The 18,277-nt window shown below is 42.8% G+C and overlaps 2 protein-coding genes across 6 annotated transcripts in view; both read left to right on the top strand.

Moving 5' to 3' along the window:
- Positions 1-17,867, top strand: part of LOC784148 (zinc finger protein 709) — a 67,167-nt gene extending 49,300 nt beyond the window's left edge. The window contains exon 5 of the mRNA XM_024994882.2: positions 17,620-17,867. The gene's annotated coding sequence lies outside the window, so the exon portion shown is untranslated. The remainder of the gene's footprint in view (positions 1-17,619) is intronic.
- LOC783540 (zinc finger protein 791) overlaps positions 1-18,277 on the top strand; it is a 69,965-nt gene that overhangs the window by 49,300 nt on the left and 2,388 nt on the right. For 2 of the 5 annotated variants that reach the window (XM_015471969.2, XM_015471970.3), the window contains exons 3-4: positions 17,620-17,746; positions 17,921-17,981. In XM_015471969.2, coding sequence (XP_015327455.1) covers positions 17,620-17,746; positions 17,921-17,981 — 188 coding nt within the window. Of the gene's footprint in view, positions 1-37; positions 219-17,619; positions 17,747-17,920; positions 17,982-18,277 lie in introns of those variants that run through there. The other 3 variants (XM_002688775.7, XM_015471973.2, XM_024994881.2) reach the window with 3 other exon arrangements.

Below are 18,277 nucleotides of genomic sequence, written 5' to 3'. Positions count from 1 at the left end.
CGGTTACGTACGTGTGAGCGCCTGTAGGCCACGCTCCAGTGTCGGGCGTGGGTGGCGTGGACTGCGTGCTGGTTCCCATTCGCTCCCGCAGCGCGGCAGATCCCCTTCTCTGTGTCCTTAAAAGGCTGCGGTGGCTCCGCGGCATCCTGTCAGTGTGACCTGTGCTTGCCGCGGCAGTCGGGGAGTGGATGACTGGGAAGCCAAGAAACCAAAAAATGGTGAGCTGGGAGAGCCGGGTGTTGGAAGAAGGGGGCTGAGGGACCTGCTGGAACTGGCCGTGGTGGGACCTGGGCCTCCCCGTGGTCAACTTCGGACCCGCGGACCCGAGTCCACCCACCCTGAGCGCGGCACGCAGTGCACGGACTCAGCGGGCAGTTGGGACCCGGGGCGGCCTCTCTGCTCACCGCTGCGGCTGTGTCTGCTCCAGGTTGTGTGGTGTCCACGGAGAGGGTTGTAACGGGACAATCGTGACTCAGTATTCGGGGTCCCTGCATTAGAGGAGCAGCGGTCTGTGGGGTCCCTCCTTTCTCCCCGGGGCGGAGGAACTCTCATTTCCCCTCACTTTTCAAATGTATGAAGAACAGTGTCACAAATCCACGACCCTGTCTCCCTACTCCAGCTCTTCCCAGGGCAGGAAACAAATGGCTAAATTTCCAGATCTTTCCTGATATTCCCAAACGCCATCTTCCCCTTTTCAGTTCATAGCTTCATTATTAACTACTTGCCCTCTGTGGTGCATTTCAAGCTACGCAGTATTTTAAATTGTTTATTATTAATCCACAAGGGCCATGAATGACTCTTTAAAGTTTAGTTTTTTGTCTGTGTATGTTTTCCATGAGAAGAAACCAGAAATTAACCACCGGGAACTACACTGTATTTAAGTCTTGTGCCGTCCCCTCCTTACTCCACCCCACAAGCTTTCCCAGCCACAGACATCCTATTTTGTTTAAGCCCTTTGGGTGGAGGTTCCTCTTGGGAGACTCCTGGGTGGTCGGTCTTTTCATCATAGTTCCAGGTCAGCCTTGTCCCTCCCTGAGTTTGTGACCTTATTCACTTTTAAGCCTTTTTTTAGCTGTATGGGTCCTAGTTGCGGCATGTAGGGTCTAGTTCCACGACCAAGGATTGAACCCTGGTCCCCTGCAGTGAGAGCGCAGTCCTAGCCACTGGACCACCAAGGAAGTCCTAAGTTTCCATCTTTAGTAACTGTAAATGTATTTAATCAATAGATCTTGAAAGAGAATATAAAATACTTCCAAAGGGGAAGAAAGAGGTGAATTTCAGAAAAAATATTCCATTATACCATTCCATTAGTTACATTTTTTCTTTTTTTTGTCACATAACTGACTGTAAGTAACATTCAAGATCTTTTTTTTTCTTTTCTTCAATTATTATTTACAGTTTCTTGCCATGGAAATGATAATTGGCTGACATTTACTTTCTGAAAGGAATAGATATTTGTGTTTTGTTCTTGAAATAGAAAAAAATGCCTTACAGTTTTCCTCCCTTCTTTGTACATAAATACTGGATTGAATGGTTCTGTTGGATTATTCAAACACTGGGTATGTGTCATTTAAAATATCAATGGAGTTCATGATAATGACAGTGGGGAGCCCAGACCTGTGGGCTCTTAGCTCTTAGCTAAGGCTCCCTTGAGCCTACAAAGGGAAGTACTCAGAGGACCAACTGTTCTATCTGGGGAGCCTTCCCCTGCAAGTGTCCTACCTGCTCTCACCAACCATGGAAGGAGCCTTTATAGTGCGAGAAGATACAGCCCTGGAAAGGTGGGGGTGCACTTTCGACGGTGGGGGATACAGAGTGATGCCCTGAGACCCTAACTGTTGATTACCAGGTTGAACTTTGTACTGTAACTGTACATACGAATTACTCATGATTTGAGTATGTTGAGAAAGTCTGTGAAGGTCAGGAATTGTGTCTTCTTGGACAAGAGTTTATGAATTGGCGAGTTCATTTATGTTAGAACTTTACATTGAATCTGGTGAAGAGTTTTCTCACTTGTAAGAATTGAAGTCTGGAAAGGGAGCATTTGTTGGAGCCTCCAGAGTTCATTTCTGTGGCTATTCATGTGGCTGACCCTCACCACTGACACGCTCTCCATTCAGTCGCTCAGTTGTGTCTGACTCTTTGCGACCCCATGAACTGCAGCATGCCAGGTTTCCCTCCTTCACCATCTCCGGGAGTTTGCTCAAACTCATGTCCATCAGATCCGTGATGCCATCTAACCATCTCATCCTCTGTCATCCCTTTCTCCTCCTGCCTTCAATCTTTCCCAGCATCACAGTCTTTCCTAATGAGTCAGCTCTGACACACTCCAGGGGTTGTATTCCCACAGTGGGAGATCTGAACCTCAAGCCTGGAAATCTCAGTTTCTTCTGAATTATAGGGAAATAGGCTGCTAATCTCACTGATTCAAATATTTACATTTCTTTCCTTGTATACATTTATATATTGAATGTTGCAGGTTTTTTTAAAGATTTTTTGATGTGGACCATTCTTAAAGACTTCATTGAATTTGACATTGCTTTTTTTATGTTTTGGGTTTTTGGCCCCAAGGCATGTGGGATCTCAGCTCCCAGACCAGGGATTGAACCTCTACCCCCTGCATTGGAAGGTGAACCCTGAACCATTGGATCACCCGGGAAGGCCCTGTTGCAATTCTTTAGTTTCCCTTCATAGTCTGTGACATTGTTTTAAGTGTTTATGATTCTCAAGCTTTCAGTGTATGTTGACAGAGAGACATTGGGAATAAGACAAAAAACTCTGGAACTAAACAGAATATTCTTTCCTTTTAGGCAAGAGATCCTCAAGATATGAGAGGAGTGTATTTGAGTTCTTAGGTGGCTTTTACATTTGTAGGTCAGTCTTTTGTATGTGCTTGTCCTTAGAGAACTTGGAAATTCTAAGTGTTACAGTACTGCTGAAGCAAATGAATTCATGAGGAAAACTATTTAAAATATACATAAAATCACTGAAAATCCTAGTATATTTAAAGGATTACATGCACATTCCTCATGCATTACGTGTTACTTATTTCTGAAAAAGCCCCCAGAGTGAGCTACAAGGAGCTGTGATGCCCCCTTGTTACTTTTGTTAAAAGGAGACTTGAAACTCCGATTTTTTATGGTTTCAACTTTTATAAGGGTTAGCATTTAAAGCAGTAAATCTTAGAAGGGTTTCCTCTGTAGATAAGTAAAAACTAAACTTAAAAAGTTCAAAGCAAAAATAAGTTAATTAAAGTAAAGGCTATTAAATATAAAGATATAGTATATGCATATTACTCAGTTAATTTTAAATCATCATGGAAGGTTAGCAAAAACCTGTAAGATAAGACTGTCAAAAGTAGACTCATGCCGGGGCGTCCTGGCCTCTCAAGTGGTCTTGCTTCAGCCGCTCCCAAATAACCAGTGTAGATCATTTTAAGGCTTTAGTGAAATTTTTTTTCTTTACAAATTTTTATTTCTGGCCACACTGTGTGGCATGTGGGATCTTAGTTCCCCCACTGATTGAACCCACACCCCTTGCGCTGGAAGGCAGAGTTTTAACCACTGGACCACCAGGGAAGTCCATTTCTTGAGCATCTTGATTTGGTGCTGCTTTATCAAAAAAGAAGCAATTGTAAATGCATATTTTTCTTTCCCACCTTTGTCTTTGTCATGAGTAGTCAGACATTTTTTTTGCTTTTTGTTTCAGTTTAAGCCCCACTGATCTGTTAAATAACAAAAATACAATTGAATAAATTTTAAAGGTTTAATTGGTTTTATTAAGTGATTGAATCAGACAGCATCACATCTAGGGAGTGGAGAGGTGTCCAAATGGAAGGCTTAGATGGGTAGAAGGCCAAAGGGGTATGGAAAGAGTGAATTATCTTGCTTTGAGGGATAATAAAAACCTATATGGCTGATTACCTCAGTGGTGCTGGCCAGCAAATTAAAAGCAAAAATAAGCTCAGACTGGTATAAGATGACATTCCTGGGGGAGATTCTTCAGCGCTCAGCCTTCTTTGTGGCCCAATTCTTACATCCATACTACGGGAAAAGCCATAGCTTTTGACTGTACAGACCTTTTTTGGCAAAGTGATGTCTCTGCTTTTTAATACACTGTCTGGGTTTGTCATAGCTTTCCTTTAGGGGTCTACTGTTTCTTTTTAACACCTTCTTTTTTCCTTTGTGCCCTAACCTGATGAGAAGTCTGGGTCCTCCACTCTAGAGATGACAGGAGGTTCCAGCCACACAAGCTCCTGGCTTTGGGCAAGAATTTTTGCCCCAGTCCCAGCCTCCAACTACAATGAACATCCAGACCAGGCTCCTTTCCGCTTGAGAGGAAGGAAGATCTGACCCAGTGAATCATAAATTAAATTTTAATTTAGTTTCTGCCACTGGAAAATTATATTGCTAAATGGAACTCCACTGACCTTTATTGCTAATTACTTAATATGGCCCAATGTAAATAGGGTTTTGAAGGATGGAAACCCATTATACAAACCTGTTTAGTGAGGAAGTGATTAACCCCTCCTTTTAATTGGAGAAGGAAATGGCAACCCACTCCAGTACTCTTGCTTCGAAAATTCCATGGACAGAGGAGCCTGGTAGGCTACAGTCCATGGGATCACAAAGAGTCGGACAGGACTGAGCAACTTCACTTCACTTCACTAATTGGCGTATTTGGTCTGTTCACAAACCTGGAAAGAATGAATGACATCTCACATTGGATTATGGCAACCTTGAGGCTGTTGTTTCACCAAATAAGCCCCAATTCCCAGCCCCCATCATTTTGGAAATGACTGACTTCATCCACTCAGCATCTGCTAAATATCCTGCCCTCACAGATTGGGCTAAGTCTTTTCTGTTCAGTGTCTCTTTCAGCAGCCTCTCAGCACACTTGGCCTTCACCTTTACCTGGTGGCCTCAGAGAACCTCAGCGCCATCGCCACTGCACACGGTCTCTGCAGGCAGGTCTGACCCGCAGCACCTTGTGCCTTGAGCATGAGTGGCGTGACATTAATGACATCTCTTCTGAGGACATCAGAACATAAAAAATGTTGAAATATATTTGAGCCCATTTAAGCTATTACTTGTAAAATGGCCCACCTGGAATAGTTCGCACAAAAAAACAAAAAGGCTGTGGACTCTGGTGAAAATGCCAGATGACAGGCATTCCCCTCTGCGCCGTCAAACCCTGAGTCACAGCAGAGGCTTCAGGGACCTCTGCTCCTGCCTCTGGAGTTTCCCATCAGGCCTGAAGCTGTCCACAGGCTTCTAACCAAGGTCCTGCCCTGGCCTTGCACTGTAGGCCACTCGAGCTGCAGTTACATCTCCTGACGGAGCTGTGCTGAAAACAGATAACCCTGAAAATGGGACCTCCCATCCAGATTCCCATTAGGATTTGAAACCCTGTAAACAGCACCCCAAGAGCTCAGCACAGCTGTGGGGACCCCCCCTGAGACAAGATAAAGCTGACCCTGGGACCCCCACCATAACCTACCTGCAGGAGGCGTGGAGGCCTTCCCCCTCCTGGGTCCCTTGCCAGATGCTAAAGGTCATCACCCCTTCTCAGACCCCTAGGCTCCCTGTGGGCTCCTTAGGATTCCCTGAGTGACGAGCAAGGGGAGTTCACAGACTTCAGAACGACATCTCCACATTCATACATGATCCAGGTTTTCACCCCTTAGTTGGACATCCTGCTAAAGGAGGGGACTCAATGGTCCACAACACACTCAACATCAGCCTGTCATCTTAGCCCTGACCAGCAGTTGCCTTGGAGAGCATGTGTTTACTGACCCCTGGGCAATCGTCTAAGAGTGTGTGATAAAAGAATTCTGGCAGTCTCTTGCCTAACAGGTATCCCCAATATACATCAAGGTAACACTTGTCTGTATATATACTGAGGCCTCCCTAGGACACTCTTAACCACATCAGAGCATATCCGTTGGAACACGGCATTCAGTGGGGTTTTAATTCTCTGTTTGCAGGATACAGGCCTTTATAAGAGTGCCATAGTGACTGAAGTAACTTCAAATCAACTGAACAAAGATGGCCTTTTTCAGTCATCTGAGATGAATATTAATGCCTTTTTTACTTCATCTTCTTTTTTTTCCCTGATAGATGTTACCTTTCTCTACAGCAGTTTTAGGTTTATAGAAAGCTTGGTTACAAAGTACAGAAAGGTCATACTTAACCCCTCTGCCATCATAGTTTTGCCCTGTTTTTTATATCCTGTATTATTGTGGTACATTTGTTAAATTCGTTGAACCAATGCTGATACGTTACAGTCCACATTTTAGGACAACGTTGACTCTTGTTTAGACAGTCTGTGGGCTTCGGCAACGTAAAATGAGCTTGTTTCTGTCATGTCCATGTCGTGTATTCTACTTTCATGCCCTGAAAGTCCCCTGTGCTCCCCCTATTCATTTATTCATTCCTCCCTCCCACCCCCAAATCCCTGCAGATGCAGATTTTCCATTGTCCCGTGGTTTTTTCCCTTTGCAGAACTGTGGTTGGAATAATACAGTATGTAGCCTTATCATGTTGGCTGCTTTCACTTAACAATGATTTTAAGGTTCTCTCTGTCTTTTTGGTTTGATACCTTGTTTCCTTTTAACAGTGAATAACATTTCATTATATTGATGTTCTAGTGATTATTTTTCCATTCACCTGTTGGAGAATTTCTTGTTTACCTGTAAGTCTTGGCAATCATGAGTAAACCTTTTATAAACAATTCACACACAGGTATTTTTATGAATGAAGATGTTCTGGGTGGGTTTTGTTTTTGGCTGTACTGGGGCTTCCTTGCTGCACCAGCTTTTCTCTAGTTGTGGAGAGCAGAGGCTACCTCTAGTTGCTGTGTGCAGGCTTCTTGTGGTGGTAGCAGCTCCTGTGGCGTAGCCTGGGCTCTAGGACACAGAGGCTGCGTGTGGTTCCCAGGTCCTAGAGCACAGGCTCAGTAGTTGTGGTGCATGGGACAGCTGCTCTGCGACATGTGGGATCCTCCCACACTGGGGATCAAACCTGTGTCTCCTGCATTGGCAGGCAGATTACCCCGGAGCCACCAGGGAAGCCCCTGTGACAGCAAGTTTTCAACTGATTTGGTAAACTACAAAGGAGCCTGGTTGCTGGATTATACGGTTAAGTATTGTAAGAAACTGCCCGTTTTCCCATGAAGGCGTACTGTTTTCCATTCCCACCAGCAGTGAGTGAGGGTTCCTGTCACTCCGCATCTTCTCCATCCTTTAATGCTTATTCTCAGTTGTTGTTTTTTTAATTTTAGGATTTTGTAACAAGTATCTAGAAATGATATTATTATTCTTTTATTTGCAATCCTAATGACATAAGACATGAGCATCTTTTCTTATGCTTGCTTACCATCCATGTGGCTTGGTGAGGGGTGTGTTCTGATATTTTGTCCATTTTTAATTGTGTGGTCTGTCTTATTGTTGAGTTTTAAGAGTTGTTTAGATATTTTGGATGCTGGTCTTTTATCAGATAAGTGGTTTGTAGAGATTTTCTCCCAGTCTGTAGCTTGTTTTCAGTCTCTTAACCCTGTCTTTCATAGAGAAAGCTGTCATTTTAATGACATCAGTTTACTGATTTTTTTTTTTTCCTTTCATCAATCCTGCTTTTGTTGTGTTGAATCAAAAAACTCATCACCAAACTCAAGGTCACCAAAAAACCCTCAAGGTCACCTAGATTTTCTCCTGTGTTTTTTTTTTCCCCCCAGTATTTTTTTTTTTTAATTGAAGTATGGAGTAACGGGCAAATTTGGCCTTGGAATACAGAATGAAGCAGGGCAAAGCCTAATAGAGTTTTGCCAAGAGAATGCACTGGTCATAGCAAACATCCTCTTCCAACAACACAAGAGAAGACTCTACACATGGACATCACCACATGCTCAACACTGAAATCAGATTGATTATATTCCTTGCAGCCAAAGATGGAGAAGCTCTATACGCAAAAACAAGACTGGGAGCTGACTGTGGCTCAGATCATGAACTCCTTATTACCAAATTCAGACTTAAATTGAAGAAAGTAGGGAAAACCACTAGACCGTTCAGGTATGACCTAAATCAAATCCCTTATGATTATACAGTGGAAGTGAGAAATAGATTTAAGGGACTAGATCTGATAGATAGAGTGCCTGATGAACTATGGGTGGAGGTTCATGACATTGTACAGGAGACAGGGATCAAGACCATCCCCATGGAAAAGAAATGCAAAAAACCAAATGGATATCTGGGGAGGCCTTACAAGTAGCTGTGAAAAGAAGAGAAGCGAAAAGCAAAGGAGAAAAGGAAAGATACAAGCATCTGAATGCAGAGTTCCAAAGAATAGTAAGAAGAGATAAGAAAGTCTTGCTCAGCGATCAATGCAAAGAAATAGAGGAAAACAACAGAATGAAAAAGACTAGAGATATGTTCAAGAAAATTAGAGATACCAAGGGAACATTTCATCCAAAGATGGGCTCAACAAAGGACAGAAATGGTATGGACCTAACAGAAGCAGAAGATATTAGGAAGAGGTGGCAAGAATACACAGAAGAACTGTCCAAAAAAGATCTTCACAACCCAGATAATCATGATAGTGTGATCACTCACCTAGAGCCAGACATCCTGGAATGTGAAGTCAAGTGGGCCTTAGAGAGCATCACTATGAACAAAGCTAGTGGAGGTGATGGAATTCCAGTTGAGCTATTTCAAATCCTAAAAGATGATGCTGTGAAAGAGCTGCACTCAATATGCCAGCAAATTTGGAAAACTCAGCAGTGGCCACAGGACTGGAAAAGGGTCAGTTTTCATTCCAATCCCAAAGAAAGGCAGTGCCAAAGAATGCTCAAACTACCGCACAATTGCACTCATCTCACATGCTAGTAAAGTAATGCTCAAAATTCTCCAAGCCAGGCTTCAGCAATACATGAACCGAGAACTTCCAGATGTGCAAGCTGGATTTAGAAAAGGCAGAGGAACCAGAGATCAAATTGCCAACATCCGCTGGATCATGGAAAAAGCAAGAGAGTTGCAGAAAAACATCTCTTTCTGCTTTATTGACTATGCCAAAGCCTTTGACTGTGTGGATCACAATAAACTGCGGAAAATTCTGGAAGAGATGGGAATACCAGACCACCTGACCTGCCTCTTGAGAAACCTACATGGAGGTCAGGAAGCAACAATTAGAACTGGACATGGAACAACAGAATGGTTCCAAATAGGAAAAGGAGTACGTCAAGGCTGTATATTGTCACCCTGCTTATTTAACTTATTTGCAGAGTACATCATGAGAAATGCTAGGGTGGAAGAAGCACAAGCTGGAATCAAGATTGCCGGGAGAAATATCAATAACCTCAGATATGCAGATGACACTACCCTTATGGCAGAAAGTGAAGAGGAACTAAAAAGCCTCTTAATGAAAGTGAAAGAGGAGAGTGAAAAAGTTGGCTTAAAGCTCAACATTCAGAAAATGAACATCATGGCATCTGGTCCCACCACTTCATGGCAAATAGATGGGGAAACAATGGAAACAATGTCAGACTTTATTTTGGAGGGCTCCAAAATCACTGCAGATGGTGATTGCAGCCATGAAATTAAAAGATACTCCTTGGAAGGAAAGTTATGACCAACCTAGATAGCATATTCAAAAGCAGAGACATTACTTTGCCAACAAAGGTCCATCTAGTCAAGGCTATGGTTTTTCCTGTGGTCATGTATGGATGTGAGAGGTGGACTGTGAAGAAGGCTGAGCGCCAAAGAATTGATGCTTTTGAACTGTGCTGTTGGAGAAAACTCTTGAGAGTCCCTTGGACTGCAAGGAGATCCAACCAGTCCATTCTGAAGGAGATCAGTCCTGGGTGTTCTTTGGAAGGAATGATGCTAAAGCTGAAACTCCAGTACTTTGGCCACCTCATGCGAAGAACTGACTCATTGGAAAAGACTCTGATGCTGGGAGGGATTGTGGGCAGGAGGAGAAGGGGATGAGAGGCTGAGATGGCTGGATGGCATCACCGACTCAATGGACATGAGTTTGAGTGAACTCTGAAAGTTGGTGATGGACAGGGAGGCCTGGCGTGCTGCTATTCATGGGGTCGCAAAGAGTCGGATACAACTGAGCTACTGAAATGAACTGAACTGAATTGATAGCTGATTTATAATGTTGTAGTTACTACTGCATAACAAAATGATTCACTTACATATTTTTTAATCTCTTCCATTATGGTTTATCATAGGGATATTGAATATAGTTGCCTGTGCTTTATAGTAGGAGCTGCTTGTTTATCCATTCTGTATATAAAAGCTTACATTCGCTAACCTTAACCTTGTAGCTTATTTATTTTATACATCTGTACCTCTTAACTTCCTACCCTTATCTCCCCTCCCCACTTCCCATCCCCACTGGTAACTGCTGGTTTCTTCTATCTGTGAGGCTGTTTCTGTTTTGTTATTTTCATTTGTTTCCTTTAGATTTCACCTGTAAGTGAAATCATACAGTATCTGTTTTTCTTAGTCTGACTGACTTAGTACCCTCCATCTATCCATATTGTTGTAAATAGCAGAATTTCATTCTTTTTTATTGCCAAGAAGTATTCCAGTGTATATATGTACCACATCTTTATCCATCAATGTGTTGATGGATGACGTTTGGGTTGCCGCCATATCTTGGCTATTTTAAATAATGCTGCTATGAACACTGGGGAGTGTGTATCTTTTTTAAAGTGCTTTCGTTTTCTTCAGACATATACCCAGGCATGGAATTGCTGGATCATATGGTAGTTCTTGGGCTTCCCTGGTGGCTCAGTGGTGAAGAATCCACCTGCCAATGCAGGAGATGCAGGTTCAATCCCTGGGTTGGGAAGATCCCCTGGAGAAGAAAATGGCAACCCATTCCAGTATTCTTGCCTGGGAAATGCCATGGCAGTGGAGCCTGGCAGGCTACAGTCCATGGGGTCGCAAAGAGTCGGACATGACTTAGTGACTAAACAACAACAGTTTTAAGTTTATTGAGAACCCTCAACACTGTTTTCCCTATTAGTTGGCACTAATTTACATTGCTGCCAAGAGTGTACAAGGGTTCCCTTTTCTCCACATCCTCACCAATGCTTGTTATTTTTGGCTTCTTAATGGTATCCATTCGGACAGGTATGATGGGATCGCTAATTGTCTTGATTTGCATTTCTCCAGTGATTAGTGATGTTGAGCATCTTTTCATATGCCAGTTTACTATCTGTGTGCCTTCTTTGGAAAAATATCTACTCGGGTATTTTGCTCATTTTTAAAAAGGTGGTTTTTTTTGGCTGCACCACACAGCAGATAGGATTTTAGTTCCCCAACTAGGGATTGAACCTGTGCCCCTGTGTTGGAAGTGCACAGTCTTAACCACTGGACCACATGGGAAGTCCCCCTTTTGCTAGTTTTTAATCAGTTTGTTTTTTTTTCTGGGAGTTGTATGAGTTGTTTCTGTATTTTGGATATTAACCCCTTATCAGTCATTAACATTTGCAGATATCTTTCTAATTCAATACACTGTCTTTTCATTTTCTCAATGGTTTCTTTGTCAATGGTAAGTTTGATTAGGCCCCATTAGTTAATACTTGCTTTTGTTTCCTTGACCCCACCCCCTCACCCTCTGTTCCACATTTTTCCCTATGCATCTCTTCCAAATTTGGCTGTTCCTGAGTTGTATCCTTTATCATAAACCAACCATAGTAAGTCAAGTGTCCTCCTGAGTTCTCAGAATTATTCCAGTAAATTAGCAAACCTGAGGGAGTGTCAAGGGGATCTATGAATGTACAGGCAGCTGAGTAGAAATGTCAGTAGCCCAGGCACCTTGTTTGTGGCCAGCAGCTTAAATGGGGGCAGTCTTGTGGCAGTGAGTGTTCAATCTGTGAAGTCTAACGCTAACTCCAGGGAGCGTTAGAATTGACCTGAATGGGTGGCCACATATTTTGATGACGTAGAGTTGGAGCAGTAATGTTAAGAGATGCCACACATATTTGATGTACGGAGCGGGGGAGACCTATCACTGTCACGGGCTCTTTTGTCCTCTACTCCGACATTTGGAGAGCAAGAATATCTTGGGCATATTTTTAAATGGCTGTTTTTTTGTCTCGCTGATTTTGGAGACAGCAGTGTCCCCATTACCTAAATTCTCTGATGGTTCTGGGTCAAAGAAGAGTTGTTGGTATTTAGTTAGTTGGTGATTATCTTGTGAGGATGCTAATGCTAGCTTCTAAACTCCATACATGACCGAACAGGAACTGGAAGTCTCTGACCTCAATTTTTTTTTAACTTTTTATTTTATATTGGAGTATAGCTGATTAACAAACACTCTTGTGATAGTTTCAGGTGAACAGCAAAGAGACTCAGCCATACACATATATGTATCTGTTCTCACCCAGACTCCCCTTCCCATCCAGGCTGCCACACACAGAACATCGAGCAGAGTTCCCTGTGCTATACAGTAGGTCCTTGTTGGTTTTCCATTTTAAATATAGCAGAGTGTACATGTCCATCCTCGTCTGCTGACAGCTTTGTACTTTTATTCCTCTTTATTCCACTTTGTGCCCCACATCTGTACAAAATGCTAAGAAAACCTAAGGGTTCCTGCCTTTGGTGCCGGCAAGCAAGTAAGGCCATAGTAGTTTCTTCCCAGGAGTATGCAAACTCTCACCCTAGCCTACCCTCTAATCTCAATTAAAAAAAAAAAAAAATCCAGGCCAGGCACCTTATCTTACTCTCTGAAGGCGTTTCCCATGCTTGAGAAGCCCACCCTCCCCTCCCCAGACGCTTGGATTATGAAAATGAAAAGCGTCACACACTCTTGACATTGAGTGCATGTTGTCATCAGTCTAGACATCTGAGCCAAATCTTAGATGTAGTCCACATGCTTGTGCAGGAGACTGTAAGACTTACAGAAGAGGGAATGTGGCTTTTCTACTGTAACACTACTTAATCATTCTATTGAAAAATCCTTCACATCCTCCTATACCAGTTCATGTCACCTTTTATATATGTTTATTAAATACACAGATAATCTATTTTTGGCTGCGCTGGCTCTTCCTTGCTGCCTGCAGGCGTTCTCTAGTTATGAGAGGGGAACCACTCTTCACTGGCAGCGCACACACCTCTCACTGTAGTGGCTTCTCTTGTGGAGTGTGGGCTCTGGGGCCCGTCGGCTTCAGGAGCTGCAGTGTGTGGGCTCTAGATCGTAGGCCCAGTAGTCGTGGCCCACAGGCTTAGTCGCTGTGCAGATGTGGGATCTCCCAGATCAGGGTCTGTGTCTCCTGCACTAGAGGGCAGACTCTTCACTGAGCCACAGGGAAGCCCCAGCCTTTATTTTTAAAAAATAAGTGCAGGGGTGAGGTTATGTAACCAATTCTTTCAAAATAGACCTCTGTCTTATTAGCAGTTTTTGCTGCCAGAATCTGAGTTAAAACTCAAGATTGCCCCATCACAGGGCAAACACAGTAAAATTATGTTCTTCTCCAAACTTCATTAATTCCTTTTTTTTAAATCATCACATATTTTCCAAAAAAGAATGTACAAAATGCTTTATTGGAGTGTGTAGCAATAATAAGAGTATAAACATCTTTGTAACCGTGAAGATTCATAAGTGGGCCTTCGGGCAGTTTTTAGAGTCTTTTGATGTTCTGCTCCCCAGCTCATCTCCATGCTGCCCATAGAGGATCTCTGTTGATTCTTTAGTCATACCTTTACCATCTGCTCTTTTCACTATTCAGTGTTGTTTTAGTTTTGTCTGCTTTAACCTTTCAATAAGTATTAAATTACATTCAAAATGTTTTTTGGTTGCTTTTAGCAGCAGACGTTTGATACACACCTAGTGTCTGAGACTGGGGGCCAGTCAAGGTTCATCCATTGCAGTGGTTATGGGGTTTGGGCTTTTTCCAGTTTACTTATTTATGTATTCTTTTTGGCCATGCTGAGTGGCTTGTGGGATCTTAGTTCCCAGGGCTCTTGGCAGTGAAAGTGTGGAGTCCTAACCACTAGACTACCAGGGAATTCCCCCTAGTTGAATTTTTAATCTCATTGAAAATATATTTTCTATATTCTTGTATCGGTCTCCAAGTACAAATATATGTAAATTCTCTGGACTCTGGAGGACAACTGATGGCGATCCAGTTCAGATTTACAGGAAATGGCAGTGGGGTGCATCAGTTGATGCTTCCTCTACTCATGCCTAATTTACATATTTGTCGTCTATGGTCATCAACACTTGGGATTATTTAGTTAACTGATTTTTGTCCTTAGAGTGAAATATAATCTGCTTGACATGTTGCCTCATTATTCCCTATTACTAAGCAAATGGACATTTTTTCATGTGTCGTCTCTCATCTTCTGTAAAACAGGTTTGGTTATTTTCCCATTATTTTAAAACTATGGTGTCCATCTTCACATACTAACCTTTTAACATCTGTATTGTCTTCTAATCTTTTGTCTTATAACTCCCTTAGTTTTAATATGTTTGCATTGGTCAGGTTCTTGCTTCAAGGCTGTTTTTTCTTTTTCTTAAATGAGAGAGTTCTCCCTATTTTTGGATCAAGGAAGCATTACCTGGGACTTGTAAAAGTGTCCCAGTTTAACTGTTCACATTTACATCTATAATGAATTGGCTATTGTCCATGCAGTACAAGGGGATGATACAGTGCATTTCCCAGTTAGATAACAGATTGTTTTAGATATATTTCTGTAGTGGGAACATCAAGAACATCTTTCATATTTTCATCTATCTCCTTTAATGTTATCCAACAAAAATAAAATTTTTCCATGAGGATTATTAAATACCTCATTCATTCTTTTTTAATACCTAATTAAATGTGTTCTTAAAGAAGCCAGATGCAAGCTTCTAGATATTCTTTCCTACTGTAATCACATAGGAGGGGCTCAGTCCTACAAGCAGCAGGTTGTGACAATACATGTAAAATACTAGCTCATTAGAAACAATACCCAAGAGTGATTGGAGGGGGTGGTGCGCAGATCATGTAAGTACTCTCTGCTGAGCATAACAAAATTCAGTCACTGAGAATGAAGAGAGTTTGTGATGTACTATAAACAATTGAGATACACCAAACCATTCTTACCAGTTAGGTTGGTGGAAAATGAAGTGAAAGTATTAGTCGCTCAGTTGTGTCTGACTCTTTGAGACCCCCATGGACTGTAGCCCGTCAGGCTCCTCTGTCCATGGAATTCTCCAGGCAAGAATACTGGAGTGGGTCATCTTTCCCTTCTCCAAGGGATCTTCCCGACTCTGGGATCAAACCCAGGTCTCCTGCATTGCAGGCAGATTCTTTACTGCCTGAGCCACCAAGGAAGCCCTAGATTGGTCGGGTCACTTATAAATCCCGGTTCCCAGATAACCAACCAAGGACAAACACTGTGAGCAGGCATTCCTAAGAATCAGCCCTCCCAGGCCTGCTAGTGTGACTCTCTTCTGCACACTTTGTAATAGGACACCATTAGGAGCAAGCACTCGGAGAAGGCAATGGCACCCCACTCCAGTACTCTTGCCTGGAAAATCCCATGGATGGAGGAGCCTGCAAGGCTGCATGCAGTCCATGGGGTTGCTGAGGGTTGGACACGACTGAGCGACTTCACTTTCACTTTTCACTTTCATGCATTGGAGAAAGAAATGGCAACCCACTCCAGTGTTCTTGCCTGGAGAATCCCAGGGACGGGGGATGGGCTGCCATCTATGGGGTCACACAGAGTGCGACATGACTGAAGCAACTTAGCAGCAGCAGCAGCAGGAACAAGCACTGTGGACCCACTATGGAAACAGTAATTAGAGTTGGCCAAAGCAGGAAGTGGTTACTTCCTCACAGGTTTAACTACAACATGAACATGTGAAAATTATTTCTGCATTTCTTCTGTGATCACTAAAAGTCTTACTGTTCTATAATGGTAGGGTCCAGGGCACCTTGAGAGAAATGCTACACAAATGAAAGAAGTGTTTCCATTTAAGACCATCAGTTTCTGTGAGAGAAACAAGAAATGGGGATTTCTGGTTCTGTGCCATAACTGAATGAAGAAATCCTACCATTGTAATGACTGTGAGGGAACCTTCGCTCTGTCCTGTCCATGTGGATATCAGTAGGTTAGTTAGTGATGACCTTTTACAGAGTCCAGTGTTTAGGGAAATTATGTGGCTGAGGGATTCCTCCGCCCAGAGGCTCAGCTGTTACTTTCCTGTGCCCCACAGAAGGTCATGGAAATGAGAGCAGTGGAGAGGCTGCCTCTTGAGTGAGTGGCTGGTTGAGAATCACTGCCTCCTATAACTGGAGAAGGGAAGCTTTATGTTCTTTTAGAGGAAAGAACTACTGAACCCTTGGTATTTTATAATGAAGGGCACATTCATCATCAGGCCATTGTGGTCTTCAGCAGACTCCCTTGCAAATTGCAGTTCTTACTCAGTTCCTCAAGGTCCAGGGTACACTGTTATGATTTTGCCAGAAAAGGCTCTTCTGGCATCTTATCTTTGCAGTGTATTCACATAGATGTGGTAAAGATGGTGTGAAGCTGCTCTGAGGCACATGAATATAGAGATTTTGTCTAAGTTGCCGTGCCTTCGCTCATGCCTGAGCACTAACTTCAGAATAGCTTCCTAGTCCCATGGAATAGGACTGAGAAATAAAAAGGAATAACTGAATCTCTGTCAAGTAAGTAAAAGTTAATACTTTCCCACAAGATTATTTTCATTCATTATCTGATCACTACTTTTTTTTTTTTTTAATTTAGCTGTGCTGGGTCTTTGTTGTAGCACATGGGATCTTTAGTTGTGGCATGTGGGATCTGGTTCCTTGACCAGTGACTGAACCCATCCCCTGCATCAGGAGTGTGAAGTCTTAGCCACTGGACCAACAGGGAAGTCCCCTGCATCTGACTGCTTCTAGTAGCCTGGATTACTTCAGGACAGTATGGTCAGCTGGGCCTAACAATAAGCTGGATTTACATAGGACTCTTGGCCTCTCATGTTTGATGATGGGAGTAGAAGAAAAAACTTCCAGTTCTTCACTGTTTTTTTCCATTAAAACCCCATGCATATGTGACCCTGTGCTTAATGGAGTACTGTGTGATGTGGTGGGTATTAAAGGAGATGAGTTTTTCTCAGGCAGAACTGACAGTCTTAAAATGGAAATATTTCTTTCATTTGGAGTTCATATTGCTCCAGCATGCTCTGGACCCTACCATTAGAGAATAGCAAGACTTAAGTGATCATAGTAAAAATTAGAAATAATTTTCATGATGCTGTTAAGTTTGTGAGGAAGTGGTAGAGAGTAAGAATTTTGATTATCCCCGGGCGGTGGCGGCGGCGCGGGGGAAGGGGCGGGCGGGGGCCGGCCCTCTCCTCCCACCGCGCTCCCGCCGCACCCGCTCCCTTCTCGCCACCGGTGCCGTTCTCGGCCGGGCGAGCGCGCGCCGCGATGGCCCGGGCGGAGCGGGGCTGAGCCCGCCGCAAAAGATTTAAAAAAAAAAGAATTTTGATTATCAGGTCACAGAATAAGTAAGTTTCATAACAGCAGCACATGTAAACTTACGGATGGACTACAGTTCCCAGTACTGTCCATCTCACCCATCTTCCTGTACACATATTTGTGATGTTTTAGGACCCAGTGGCCTTTGAGGATGTGGCTGTGAACTTCACCCTGGAGGAGTGGGCTCTGCTGGGGCCTTCGCAGAAGAAACTCTACAGAGATGTGATGCGGGAAACTTTGAGTAACCTGGCCTTAATAAGTAAGGATGATGACATTCCTTCACTTAGAGAACAAGTGCTTCCTGCCCATCAATGTTGTTCTCAGATTTGGAATGGGGAAAGGGAATTCTTTGGTAAATAAATCATACTTTGAGGTCATCATAGACGTGTGAAGTAATAATTAATTTACTGATCTTTTGGGGTCTGCATTTTAGGGGATAAATGGGAGGACCATAACACTGATGATCAGTACAAGAACCAGGAAAGAAATCTGAGGTGAGTTGTACTTAAAATGTGAAGCTGTGTCCCACATGGGAATCTCATGTCATGAAAATTTAAAAACAAGTGGAAACAAAAGGGCACAGTTTCAAATTTATTTGTCAGAAAATTTTAACCAAAAATGTTTTCTTATGTCATGGATGTTGTTTCCCAAATAGTTTACTTTGAAACATATTCAGAGACTGCATATATAAATATCACTATGATAATAGCAATGGTTGAACTTTCTTACAGAGCATTCAATATATTCACTTTTAAAAACTATATAGTGCATAAAACCCTACACTTTCCTT

The sequence above is a fragment of the Bos taurus genome, chromosome 7, assembly GCF_002263795.3.
Source record: "Bos taurus isolate L1 Dominette 01449 registration number 42190680 breed Hereford chromosome 7, ARS-UCD2.0, whole genome shotgun sequence".
Taxonomy (NCBI): Eukaryota; Metazoa; Chordata; class Mammalia; order Artiodactyla; family Bovidae; genus Bos; species Bos taurus.
This window is presented reverse-complemented; position numbering and strand designations above follow the sequence as displayed.